We start from the raw sequence: 12,818 nt of genomic DNA on the forward strand, positions 1-12,818 counted from the left end.
TCCTCGGTAAGTTATGTAATGTTAAGGAGTGGAGATATAACCCCTTGGATTTGACTGATGGTGGGTAGGGTATTGGAAAACTCATTCCCACCCATTGCTCAATGTGCTGGTCACCTGGGCATCGACTTTAAGATTTACATTATTGCTCTTTACATTTTGCTGTTTCTTTATTGTGTTTGTGGATTAGAAAATTAATGAAATGTAGAATACTGGGATGATAGGGTCGATATGGCATATTTTATGTTGCACGGGACTGTAGGCATCAGCCACCAAGAGCCTAATCGTATTTCCTTTATTGCGTTTTTTTAATTAGAAAATTAATGAAACGTTTTATATTTAGACTGATGGGTCGATGTGGCATCTACCACAAAGAGAGCATATATTAATGCTTTCTCGCACCTTAATGTTATTAGTTATTTAATTATCTTTGTTTTTTTTAGTCTCGGTAGAAAACTTTTTTTAACCAAATGTATAAATCGAATATAAACTGATCAATAGCAATGGTTTTAATAATGAACTCACCGTGGTAGAGCCAAGATTTCAGTTCTAGGGTAAACTGAAGTGTTTATCTTCGATCGGTGTTTCGATTGCTTGGTGCTTGGTAATGAAATATTGTATTGATATTTGAATAGAAGATCACGTGTGTACCTTTTAAGGTGATCGGAGAAGCCTTTGAACCGGAATTTTTGTTGTTGTGGTGCTTGTCCATAATCCCGGAAAAACGTCGCCACCTTATAGCAGTTCTCCTGGAAAGGACTTCATAACGGAATCATGGATGTAAATATTACAAAGATTAATGCCACAAAAGAACAGGGCGATGTTATCGAGATTGCAGCTATTGACTTGTGGTATGATGTCGTGGCTGTTGTGCTGGGCGCACTCGCAATTACTGGAAATGCACTTATAATGTTCCTCATCGCATCCCGACGTCGTCTTCAGCAGACGCAAAACTGGCTCATCTTCTCTCTCAGCACCTCTGATTTTCTCATCGGACTCTCTGTCATAACTAACTTTATTTGTGTTGCCGTATTTCGTAGCTGGGAAATAAGTAACACTTTGAAGATACTCAAGGATTCTCTTTTCGATGTCTCGTCTTTGAATCTTTGCGTTTTGGCCGCGGATCGATGTGTCGCCGTTTTCTGGCCGCTACGATACCACGCCCTTGTAAACCGTCGCAAAGTGATAACTATTATAATTATGGTTTGGGCCATCCCTGCGGCGATAGGTCTTCCTTATTTGTCGATTCAGTCAGACGACACGCCTGCGAACACTCTGTACCCTGCAACACTTGTCTTAATTTTCCAAACCTTTCCTTCAGTATTCATGGTAATTGCCTATATCCGCATTTTCTACGTTGTATACTGGCTTAAAAAGCAAGAAGCTATACAGATCAATCAATTGCGATTTAACCTTGCAAATAGTGGTCCTAGCCGTGCAATTTGTCGACCAAGCTTCTCTATTACAAGCATAGGATCATTAGTTGTCTGCTTTGCTTTGTGTAATTTGGTGAGCTCTGTTAGAGCCGTGTGTTGGTTACTCTATGATCGCTGCAGGCTTCCTGTGCTATTACTGGACATTACTACCCTTTTATTTTACGCTAATGCTGCTGTTAATTTTATAGTGTACTCTATGGTGAAATCGGATTTTCAAAGGGAGTTTCTAAAATTCATTAAAGGGTGTTGGTGTAGGGCGGAAGTGAGGGTAAATACAGCTTCAACTACGACAAACAACGGGGTTTTCATGCAGAATATCAATCATCCAGATAACGTCAGCGAAATTCAAACGGCATTGTGAAAAAATGGAAAAGAAGCCGAAAATGATAGACATATGAAGATCAATTGAAATGTAGAATCAGAACTAAAGGTATTAAAAAAACTAAGCTATTTGCATATTTTTGGGGCCTACATATAATATCTTCTATCCCTATAAGCAATGGTCTCATGCTGGAAGACATCTAGAAAAGTAACTAGTTCATTGCATGGCTCTCCTTACACCAGACTTACAGATGGCATGTAACAAGAATTTATCTGGTTTGTTTATCCAATCGTTGAAGAAGAAGTCTTCTGGCCGGCCCTCACTTACCCACTTAGGGTTATATTCGGGGTCTCCATTCATGTTTTGCTTTCAAACGTGAAAAGTGAAGTGCACTAGGACTGAGGGAAGCCACCTAAGTGCACCTTGTCACTTTGCTACAAGACATCTTATGTCAACCCATTTACCCCTGGCTATTTTTGAGCTGAATTTACAAAAAAACAGACTGAAAACAGGTACCTCCCTCCCTATTTTGAGTTTTATACAGCCCGTCAAAGTCAAACACAGCTGCGCCTAGTCAGCGGTATCCAAGCCTTCCAACAGTGCTTTGCGGTCCCATTTTTAATCCCTTGTCGCTGTGCTAATACGAGCACAAGTTGATGTGTATTTTTCATTAAAAATAACAGCTATTAGCATATTGGGAGTGTCCTAGGAGATAAATTCTATTGGAGCATAATTGAGTGCTGTGCTTATGGATATTTGCTAGCAAAGTTGGATTCCTGGTGATTTTTTATTGTTTGGCTTTGCCTGGATGAAAAAATAATTTTCTAATGAATCACCACAGCTCTCCTAATATTGTCTATTGATTCCAATATTATTTACTCTGCTATTCTGGGCCTGTATGACCTGGAATTGATTTGTTTGGCTTTGGGGTGAAAAAACCATCTAACTTCAGGGAGACTTTTTCCCTGGATCTCCTAGAATGCTTTGCTCTCCGTAATGGCATCTAAGTGGTTTCGCAAGCCTTCAAGGAGTGGGCATTGTGTTTTAAGGCCATGGAAATGAACCTGGAGGATCAGAATAAAGGTATTTATTTGTGTCTTGGGCTGGTTTGCTGATCTCTCTCCCTTGTGTGGTATTTTCAGCGTTTTGTTGGTGTGATTCTGCCTTGTTCGATTTGAAGTTTGCCAAAGAACCTGAGCTGTTATTTGGCTAAAGAGTAGTTGGATGCATATTTTCAAGACCCATTTACCACTTAGACTGATGCCTGAGTATCTTCATCCTTTTGTGTTTATTTTGTATTTATGAATTTTGTGGGTTCTGGGTACTTCTCAAGGCCGGTACAGGCCGGTCGAGGGGTCAATGTGTTAAAAAAGGTATTCTTCTCCTATATTTGTTTTACAATTTCGGTTGAAAAACCAATTAAGGTGTGGCTGACAAGGTATCTTTAAGTACCTGCAGGTGCCTAGAAAAACTAGGGGACTTGCGCTAAGAGATCGCGTGTTTGGGGTGTTTGGGTGCCAAACTTGCGCCCGCTCAGCCTTTTAGCGGCAAAAAAAACAGCAACAAAAAGCAACTTATTCAAAGATTACGAAAAAAACAGAAGTCTTTTTTTCAGAAAGGGTTTAGTTCCATTTAAAGATTGCATCTCTTTTTCGTTCTCTGGTGTGATGGGCACAGTCATTTCTGATTTTTTTGTTTGATTATTTTGTTTTGAATTTTCCACCCAAAAAGGTCACGTGATCTCTTAGCGCAAGCCCCGACAAGGATCAAACTTAATGCTTCTTCATAGACTCCAGAATCTTGAGGATTTGTATGAAGAGGTTGATAATGTCCATGTAAAGATTTATTGAAGCTAGGATGTACTCCTCCGGTGACATCTTGTTCATCAGCATGTGTGTGTCAAATACAATAAAGGCGGAGAAGAGCAGAGCACCCAATACAGCGTATGCCAACTCTAGAATGTCACTCTGGAAAAACATCTGAAAGAGAAGTACAACTTGTAATTGTAAGCAGAGAATAATCTGGAAGGTAATTAAGTTTTTTTAGATTGTTTAGTTTTAATGACTTTTTTTCATTTAAATGGATGTGTGAGACACTTATCATCCTGGTTATGGGTCTGTTCTAATTATTCCTCCATAAAACATGTGTGGGGAAGAGGGACAAGAACTAGAATCATGTCTAAACAGACTTTAAATGCATATAAATATATAAGTTACAGACAATGCTTAGCTAAAACGAAAGGACAAAGCATGAACATGGTACTGAATGTTATAAGATTCAATTTAAAATCGAAAAACACACCTGCAACAGCCCAGCCCAGATGAAGATCCACAGCATTGTGAAAAGACTGCGATTACAATACAAATATCAGTAAATGCTATGAATCTAGAATTTTGTAAAATAATTAACAAAATGCATAATTGAGAGAGCACACTAGCCAAGATAGTTTGGCCTCTAAGCTTTAAATTTTGAAGTATACCATTACGGTAAAAAAATCTTAAATAGTCCCTAAAAGCAGATTATTTTGGACTTCTTACTGATGCAATGCTTGGTTCTTCTTGGAAGGGTAATTTGGTTCCTCCAAAATGTTTTTTTTTCTCTTATCAGCTAACAATGGAAAAAGTATGTCCAATGCATTTAATGCAAAAAATGTATTTATTTGCGGTATATTCACAAGATTGTTGTTTTTATCTTTGTTATCATTGCGTTATCATCATTAAGAATCATTATTTTATTCGCTCCATAGTGTTGCATTTGTCACTTGACGCCTTCCAACAATCTATCAAGTTCTACTTTGTACGAGGGTTAATTTCTACCAATAAGCTGATATGTTAGTTTAATTGATTAGTTACGTATCTGTTTGCATTAAATGCATGTCATATCTTGATCTTTAAACAATTTTCATATTTTCATATTGAACTGTTATTTTAGTTCTTCAAACCACCTGTTAAGGTTGGTGCCTACTATTGCTGGTGCACATCCTCGTCTGTGCATACAAAAAAGCGTGCGTATGCCTGTTTTTGGCATTCACAAGCATTGTCGTCTCATAAAACAGATGAAAAAAAACTTGTTGTTAGAAGTTGTCAGAAGAAAACAAAATATTTCGTCAGAAGAAAACAAAATATTTCTGCAACACATCATTGTACAATGCTTGGTGGTGGCTTTTTAAGACAATGTAAATAAGATTCACGTTAAACTTACATGATTAGAAATATCCACAGATTTTCCTCTGTTATTTTGTCTATTGCACAAGCATGTAGTCTCTGATATGCGAGCGCATTGTTTTCATGCGCATGCTTGTTTTTTGTACTTTTTGGTGTCTTCACCATTTTGAACAATATTTTTGATAAATAATCAAATGAGGTGTCTTGCTCAATTAAGAATTAATAACGCTTAACGTGTATTTTTCCCCCAAAAAGTATATTTCGTCATTTTACTTTAGATTTTGCTGACACAGCAATTTTTAACAACTTTGATAACACATATCTTTTGGTTGCCTACAAGTTGGTAGTTCTACAAGACTCATACGATTTTGGGAAAATAAAAATACCTCCCAATTAGGGGGTACCAACCTTAATAAACCATTTATTGGCTGGCTCTCCCCCTAACTCATTGTTATCTCGTTGATTAGAAAAAATCTTTTTTTATTTAGTTGAGTGCAGCCAATTAGAAAATAAAGGCAGTGGGTGACACTTGAAAAGAACATAAGATGATAAACCATTCTCAAGTTGTCCACCTCACCCTGCACCCCATGAGCTGTAATCCCTCTTGCTCTGTAGTGTGTACATCGTTAGTGCAATAGTGGTTGCTGCTGTCATTCCAAATGCCTCCAGGACAATCATTCGGTCAAAGAAGGTCACTGGGAAAGTTGACAGTAAAAACATGTTATTCTATACTAAGGAAGGGTTGCCATCAATATTGTGGTTTGAACTCACCAAGTGTTCCCAGTGTGTAAGCCTCCACAAGTGTCTAAAGTTATAAAAAAACAATGACTAATTGTGAACTTTTCCAGTTAAAATATTTTATTTCTAAAGGGCTTGTACCTTTTCATATAAAAAGGAATAACCAAATAAAAAACAAAGGAGATCAGCTTTCTTCGCTTTACATTTTTAAAAGCATTTTCTTTTCACTTCTTTTCGTATTCCCTGCTTTAACTTATGATCAGATCATTTTAAGTAGATTTCAACTTGAAATAAGTATTGCAATTGTCATTATTCACTTGCTGTAACCCTGATCATGCAAAATCAAAACAGAAAAAGTGAGCAAGCTCATGAAACAAAAATATTTCTCTGTTTAGCTTCCTTGTAAAACATGCTCACTCAGGAGTTAGATTTCAATGTTTGACAAACATGTTTGTATATTTAGCAGAGCTTTTAGTGATATTGCCAACTTACAAAGCCAAATAGCAGGTACATGTTCATGGGTGACTCCCTCCTCTTGAACATCAGGGCAATCAGAAAACCAAATGAAAGAATGAATGCAACAAACAGGACTTCAGGCCTGCAACAAAAAGTGGCAGAATGTACATAGTCACTACTTTAATTAGTTTTTTTACTAATTAGAACAGATTCTAGAAGGGGTATGGGTAATCTGCTATCAAACTGTCTGTAATGTTATGCATTTGAGTCTTTAAACCATCAGCTCCTGCATTGGCAGTATTTCACTAAAACTGGCCTGTGGGGAAGTTGCTAGGGATGCTGCAAGTCCTGTATGCTATTATCTGAGAAAAGCTGACTGGCTAAAGTGAAGCAGCAATAATAGCTATGTACAGCTTAATGTAAGACATAATAATCAACTTTGATTGGCACACCTGCTTTGTACAAAGTCCTTGATGGCTGGAGTGTTCATAAAGAGAGCAGAAATGAGAATTGTCAATCCAAGTTGGGCACTCAAGATACCATACACTTTCCTCAGAAACCCTGGAAACAGAAAAAGGGGGGTCAGAAAACTGGATATTATTAATTAACAGATACAATGGAACACTCTTTGAATTAGGTTAATAATAACCAATGAACTGTCCTCATTTATGGGATGCCCTTATTAACCAGGTGCCAAGAGTGGGTGCAACTGTATTATTAGAGAGCTTAAGCAAGTCAACACGAACGGCATCAAAAACGGCGCGCGCTCTGACGAATTGTTGGAAAACCGGCGTTGACGTCCGTGACCGCGCGCGTAGAATGTAAAAATAGGGAAAATGGCGTTCTAGATTTCCTGTCATGGACATCAACGCCGTTTTTCAGCAATTCGTGAGCGTGCGCGCCATTTTTGATGCCGTTCGTGTTGAATTGCTTAAGCTCTCTATTATCCAGTTCTACAACCTCATCCACATCCCATGTATGTGCTTGATACTGCAGTTGTTCTGAGCAGGAAAATCACTAAATAAAAAGTAATTCACTAATTCAGAAGAAATGGCTTTGTTCATAGACATATGATATCCAATAGTACAACAGGTTGGATTTATCTATAATGACAATGTACCTGTCTTTCTCTTTCACATTTAGGCAGATGGCATTTGAATACTATGAAGAGAGTTTAATTATGAACATTCAAGAAAATTTAAGAGTAATAAAATTCACTGTAAGCTTAAGTATATATGATAAGTATAATTTATATAGCACATGTTAGAATTCTAATTTCATCATAATGTTTATATAAATTCTATAATTTTAAAGATATTCGAAAGATATATAATTATTTCAGCATTGAATCTCAATGGACAATGTTGACTATCTAGCTCCAAAAATATAAAAAATATACAAAAAAATTACAGTATGAGGGGGGAGTAAACAATTACGTCACTGTAAAACACGATCTTCAAATAATACGAATACGCAATTTCTCTCTTTTTAGAACTCTATGAATACAAGAATATCAACTTTTTAACCAACTATGCTAATTAAGGAGTAAATTCATAATCAAGGCAATATTATAGCTATCTGATGATGTGTCAGACACAACAACCAAGCGTAACGCAGAATGAATAAGAAGAAAGCTCGCCTAGATGTTTGTAAATACAACAATAATTGCCATTATTCTAGCGGCTAAAGTAGTATATAAAACTTACCAAGACGGACATTAATGTTCGTCTGAGCGACTGTCACGCCATAAGTGAAGTCTTCTTCGATAGAAGACATCTTCTTTCGGTCCCCATAAACCGGAGGTTCTATCAACACGGAATCCATCTTGAAAATAAATGGTAAGCTAGTCACCTGCGCCTCAATCTAATGAAGCTGTGATATAACGCCTCATATGATTGGATATGATTTATATTCTGCACGTATCTAACCAATCAAAACTCTTATTTTATTTTGGCTCCATATTTGGAGGGTGTAAATGCCTGCCACATTTGACGTCAAAATCAATGGCGCCATTTTTGTTGTCCGCCATTCGAACTAGTGTTCTCAGATCATAACCTTTCTAGAATTATTTAAATATATATTGCCATTTAATTCGCATCTATGATAATGGATAACAAAGAAGCGGTTCTTCAAGCATTACATGGTGAGATAAGTGCTATTTTCTCAGGTGTTATTTGATTTAAGATTTGGTTTGGTTGCCAGTTCTGATCGTTTTTATTTCGAGGCAGATTTCGAGAACATGACAGATGCGGACAAAGTCCTTACACAGGAATTAGAACAGCTTCTTACAAATATTGCACAAACTGGAAGAATACTGTAAGTATAATCTACCTATTGGATGTGATCAAAGTAGAAATAGAACGATATCTGGATAGAGTTTAGTAAAAAATATTTAGGTGTCCGCAAGCTTTGAAGCGGCTTTTTCAGTGTGATGCCAACGAGCTTGCTGCCCGTAAAGTAAATGTTCCATTTTTTTTTATCCTTTAGACTGCATTTTTGTGTAAACATATTAAAGAAATGCCTTATCTTCTTTTGGCCATCGAATCGCATGATATTATGTAATAAGCATTAACTATGTTATTGAAAAGGCCAGTGGTATAAACTAACGCAGATGATTGTTGGCCAGGGAGGTATGGGGGAGGGGTACAATTTCACCCTTCAATTTCAAATGTCAAGCCTCTCAGACCTCAAGCTTAAATGAAAAATGCAGATACAGTGGCGTAGCCAGGATTTTCAATTGAAGGGGCCCAAAAGGGCCTTTCATGGCTCTTTCTCCTGTATTTTAGATAATGTCTCATACATTTACTGTATTTTTGGCTGCTAGAAGGGGGGCCTTGGCCCCCTAGGCCACCCCCCTGGCTAGACCCCTGCAGATAAACTGCAAGAATCTAAAAATTCATAAACATTTTTTGGAGCATTATTTCTTTTGCCTGGAAAATCTTTTGCAACTTACTAGCAAGTTGCTAGTGCAAGTTGCTAGCGATTAGCAAAGCACTCACTTAGTTAAACTTACTAGCACAATCTTGGTGAGACATATGATTAACATAAAGAATATCACTTGAAGTGATATAGTGCATAAGAAACCAAAAGTATTGCTTTCTCTTTAAAAAAGGCCAAAAAGTATTCAGCAGTAGAGTGAAATATTTCTTACAGGAGTCACAAGAGGGATGTAAATAATTGTCCAAACGTGCAAGAGCATCTTCATATGATCCATACACTATACAAAAAAAACATATTGCATTTGACAGTTGACTTATTAACTTGTGTGTTCCAGTCATACTAAAGCTGCTTTTCTTATGTAGTTACCCATGGAATAATCTCAAACCAGTATTCATGTACAAGATGGATAGGGTGATGAGGGATTTCTTTGAAAGCAGTCCATCCAGGAACAGTACATCATCAGAGCCAACTCATGTTGCAGACTTTGAGGTTATGAGGCAGCGACTGCTGGACTGTCTAGACTCATTCACAAGGTAAATATTAGGTGGTTATACTATGTTTTGTGTGCGGTACAGTATTGTAGTTTTTAACCTGGATGATATATAATAATATGCATATAAATATATGAATATGCATATATGGTTAAAGGTAGTGTTTTGTAAAAGATCATCAGGTTTAAGGTAATTCCCTTAAATTGTACTGCGCACCCCATCTGCGCATAGTGGCGCGCGCTGTTTGTTCGAATTTTCCGGTATTTAGTGCGCAAGCACGCCACAGTTGTACAAGAAAACACAGCAAAAGGCGCTCGTTTTTTACTTAAAATCGCTTTGACAGAAAAACGAAGTCGGTTACCCCCATTTTTTATTTGCTCAAATAGTTAAATATATACGAAAAAATGATATACTGAAAAAAGGGTTGTAGAAGTTTTGTTATTTCTCTTAAAAGCCATAAAAATACTTCAAAATGGCGCTTTTTACCGTATGAATAGTGGCGAAAACAATGTCTTTTAGTGTGATCTCTTAAAATGTGATTTGTTTTGAACATTAGCTACTACGGGTTATTGTTTAGGAGATCGGATTTTGGCAGCTCGACAAACAAACTTAATTTTCTTAAGACTATAGGTACTCTTTTTGAAAACTAAGAGTTGGGATTTTTCCTTGCGCGATCAGTAAAAACGCGGTAACTCTACTCCCCTCTGTTGTGAAAACGAGGTCGGTACCCCCATTTTTTAAAATGCATTTTTGAAAGCCCTTAACTTCAATATTGTTTATGCCAAGTTTTAAAAAAATCTGGGTTGTAGAAATATTTCAAGGGAATTACCTTAAATGAAACACAGTATTTGCCAAAGTATACAATATGCAAAAAATGCAAAGGAGAATATAAAATTTCAACCAAGGAGGGAAAACCAAGCACTAAAGGAGACCCAATATTTCCTATTTCACACAAAGCTACAATCTAAAATACTTATTCCACAAATCTTTCACAATTCTTTTTATTAAATCCCTGTGTCACATAAGCTCTTACTCGTACAGTACAAACATAATATTTGATTTTGTTTCTTGCTTTCAGTCCTCCTTTTACTATCCAAAGATTATGTGAGTTGATGGTTGAGCCAAAAAGACACTACAAAAACAGTGAAAAGTTTATGAGAGGAATAGAAAAGGTGAGGTTAATGCAGATTGTTATTTACTTTTTTAAAGCCAACAGTGCAGTGCAGTATTTCACACTGTTGAGATATACAAAACTGTCCTCTTCATTGAGATATAATAAAGTAGATGCAGTGGTTTCATTAAGTTAAAGAGTAGTTGTTGAATATTGATAAGTAAGGGATGGAAGTTATTTTATTAGTCGATTATTTTAAATCGACTAATCAATGCTCCGTTAAAAATAGCAGGTGGTTTGGTTGGCTGCCAGGGCCTAATAAAACCCCTGGGATGTGAATAAGGTTGTATTAATTAGATTTTACAAGATTATTATATGTTTTTGGAGCGATAACAAGACATTGCATTATTGTGAATGAAAAGTGTCATTTATTATGGCTTATGGTTATATGTATTCCTGTAATATTAATGTAATATTTTGCCGACAGAATGTCCTAGTTGTCAGCAGTTTAGCAGATGAAAATGAAGAGTAAGTTGAAATTGTTACTCGTGATGAGCTTCAAATCATATCCCATTCTTAGATTCTTAGATTAAAGTAAAAAGGTACCATAATAGACAAAGGGCCTCCTAACCCAAGCTCACTGCATACTGTAGATGTTGATATACAGCCTAATATAAAGTTCTGCTGTTTGCTATCCAACTAGTAGAACATGTCACATAATGTGAATTTGTGAAATACATATATTTATATATAATCCAGTAGAAGTTTTCACCTTTTCACCTATATATTAATATATATTTTTTTTTTCATCAGACCTTTAGTGAACAACATTGACACTGCGCACACCTCAAGCATACCAAATGGCCCTGTTACCAATGGGATTATGTCAACAGCACAGCCTACAGAGATGGAATCTGTAAATGACTCAGACTCGAACGACAGAGTATCACATGTTCATGATACTCCATACCCAACTCAAGTAGAGACCCTAAATGGGAATGCACAAACAAATGGCAAAGATCACACAGACGATGAGTGTGAAAGTGAGCAGAGAGATGGAGCAGACAATCAATCAAGTAGGGAAAGTGAGCAGAGTGAAAAGGCAGATGTATCTACAGCCGATGATCAGAGTCCATCTAGGGTCAATGAAAGTAGTCAAGACTGTGAAACTGACACAAAAGCATCACTAAAGTCAGCACAAAACGAGAAGGATCACTCAGTGGATAAGAATGAGACAACAAAAAAAACACAAGAAGAGCAAAGTCCAGAGGAAGGTGAGTTTATTGGAACACAAGTTTGCTGGTAGTATTAGAATTCATAGAGCAGACACAAATTGGTTATCTGGTGTTGAAACAGGTAAACTATTTAAAAATTAAATTTTGTGAACAAATGACTGTATATTTATCCCAGAACTATTTATTTTGTTTTTATTAAACATATTATGTTTTATGTTAAGTATTAAGTCCAAGGATTCATCTACTGTCATTTGTCCACAAAATAGTCATAGAAAAACCAGGCCATCGTTTATTAAAATTTTCATTCTCTCTTCCTTAGAAAGAGAACATTCGACATCTGCACAGAAGAACAACCAAGATGAGCCAATGGATGAAAACTAAAGATTAATTTAATTTAAAGTTATCAGCTAGGGACAAAACCCAAATACTGGCCTAGAGTAGACCTAAATGCTTTGCTGTCTTTCGAGATTTTAATTCAGCAAAAGTATAACGTCGAAATAGAAAACCCAAAACAGAAAATTGATGATGAAACAAGCTCCACGTAATAGTCAGTTTGGGTAGTTTTATTTTCTTCTTGTGAATAGAATACTTTTAAAATTTTATTCTAAAAATTTGTCATATCTGTAATGTAATTTATTGGCGTAAACCTTTTGTGTTCGTTTCTGTAGTTCGTAATTGTATTGTAATTTTCTTTTTAGATTGCTAATGTCGAATAAAGATATGCTATCTTAGTTCTGCTGTTTGTTTTGTTATTTAATCCTCTGAATCGTGCAAACAAAACCAGCATCAATCGCTAGCGAGATCCTCGGACTGTTCACAATGGCGGGAGTAGCTCGCCAGCACATCGCCCGCTTTGTCTTTGTGATCATTCGAAGGAGACATCGCCAGCGCATCCTATATGCTTTGATTACTTTATTATCCTGATAAT

General features: G+C 36.5%; 3 protein-coding genes across 3 annotated transcripts; 2 read left to right on the plus strand and 1 right to left on the minus strand.

Annotated features, from left to right (window-relative positions):
- Positions 1-113: 113 nt before the first annotated feature.
- On the plus strand, positions 114-1,891 carry LOC5520391 (5-hydroxytryptamine receptor 6). Its single transcript, XM_001640247.3, has one exon. The coding sequence runs from the start codon at positions 772-774 to the stop codon at positions 1,792-1,794; it is 1,023 nt and encodes a 340-aa protein (XP_001640297.1). The 5' UTR covers positions 114-771; the 3' UTR covers positions 1,795-1,891.
- A 1,133-nt stretch (positions 1,892-3,024) lies between these two features.
- Positions 3,025-7,977, minus strand: LOC5520390 (protein lifeguard 4). The gene is made up of 7 exons (XM_001640172.3): positions 7,820-7,977; positions 6,566-6,674; positions 6,150-6,255; positions 5,691-5,724; positions 5,497-5,614; positions 4,057-4,102; positions 3,025-3,734 (listed from the first exon to the last, which is right to left on the minus strand). The coding sequence occupies exons 1-7, from the start codon at positions 7,935-7,937 to the stop codon at positions 3,528-3,530; spliced, it is 738 nt and encodes a 245-aa protein (XP_001640222.3). The 5' UTR covers positions 7,938-7,977; the 3' UTR covers positions 3,025-3,527.
- A 118-nt stretch (positions 7,978-8,095) lies between these two features.
- Positions 8,096-12,621, plus strand: LOC5520467 (serine/threonine-protein phosphatase 4 regulatory subunit 2-A). The gene is made up of 7 exons (XM_001640246.3): positions 8,096-8,256; positions 8,342-8,429; positions 9,416-9,586; positions 10,623-10,716; positions 11,143-11,183; positions 11,469-11,929; positions 12,210-12,621. Exons 1-7 carry the CDS (start codon positions 8,214-8,216, stop codon positions 12,269-12,271), a joined length of 960 nt encoding a protein of 319 aa, XP_001640296.3. The 5' UTR covers positions 8,096-8,213; the 3' UTR covers positions 12,272-12,621.
- Positions 12,622-12,818: the final 197 nt, after the last annotated feature.

The sequence above is a fragment of the Nematostella vectensis genome, chromosome 1, assembly GCF_932526225.1.
Source record: "Nematostella vectensis chromosome 1, jaNemVect1.1, whole genome shotgun sequence".
In the NCBI taxonomy this organism is placed as follows: Eukaryota; Metazoa; Cnidaria; class Anthozoa; order Actiniaria; family Edwardsiidae; genus Nematostella; species Nematostella vectensis.

What these genes read in the sequence shown, in the direction of transcription:
- LOC5520391 (XM_001640247.3), top strand. Translation starts at nt 772, where the DNA reads ATGGATGTAAATATTACAAAGATTAATGCCACAAAAGAACAGGGCGAT.
- LOC5520390 (XM_001640172.3), bottom strand. Translation starts at nt 7,937, where the DNA reads ATGGATTCCGTGTTGATAGAACCTCCGGTTTATGGGGACCGAAAGAAG. An exon ending in AAGGACTTTGTACAAAGCAG is followed by an intron (nt 6,256 to 6,565) that starts GTGTGCCAATCA and finishes TTTTTGTTGCAG; the next exon opens with GCCTGAAGTCCTGTTTGTTG. An exon ending in TCTGGGCTGGGCTGTTGCAG is followed by an intron (nt 3,735 to 4,056) that starts GTGTGTTTTTCG and finishes CTTCTCTTTCAG; the next exon opens with ATGTTTTTCCAGAGTGACAT.
- LOC5520467 (XM_001640246.3), top strand. Translation starts at nt 8,214, where the DNA reads ATGATAATGGATAACAAAGAAGCGGTTCTTCAAGCATTACATG. An exon ending in GCACAAACTGGAAGAATACT is followed by an intron (nt 8,430 to 9,415) that starts GTAAGTATAATC and finishes TTTCTTATGTAG; the next exon opens with TTACCCATGGAATAATCTCA. An exon ending in TTATGAGAGGAATAGAAAAG is followed by an intron (nt 10,717 to 11,142) that starts GTGAGGTTAATG and finishes TTTTGCCGACAG; the next exon opens with AATGTCCTAGTTGTCAGCAG.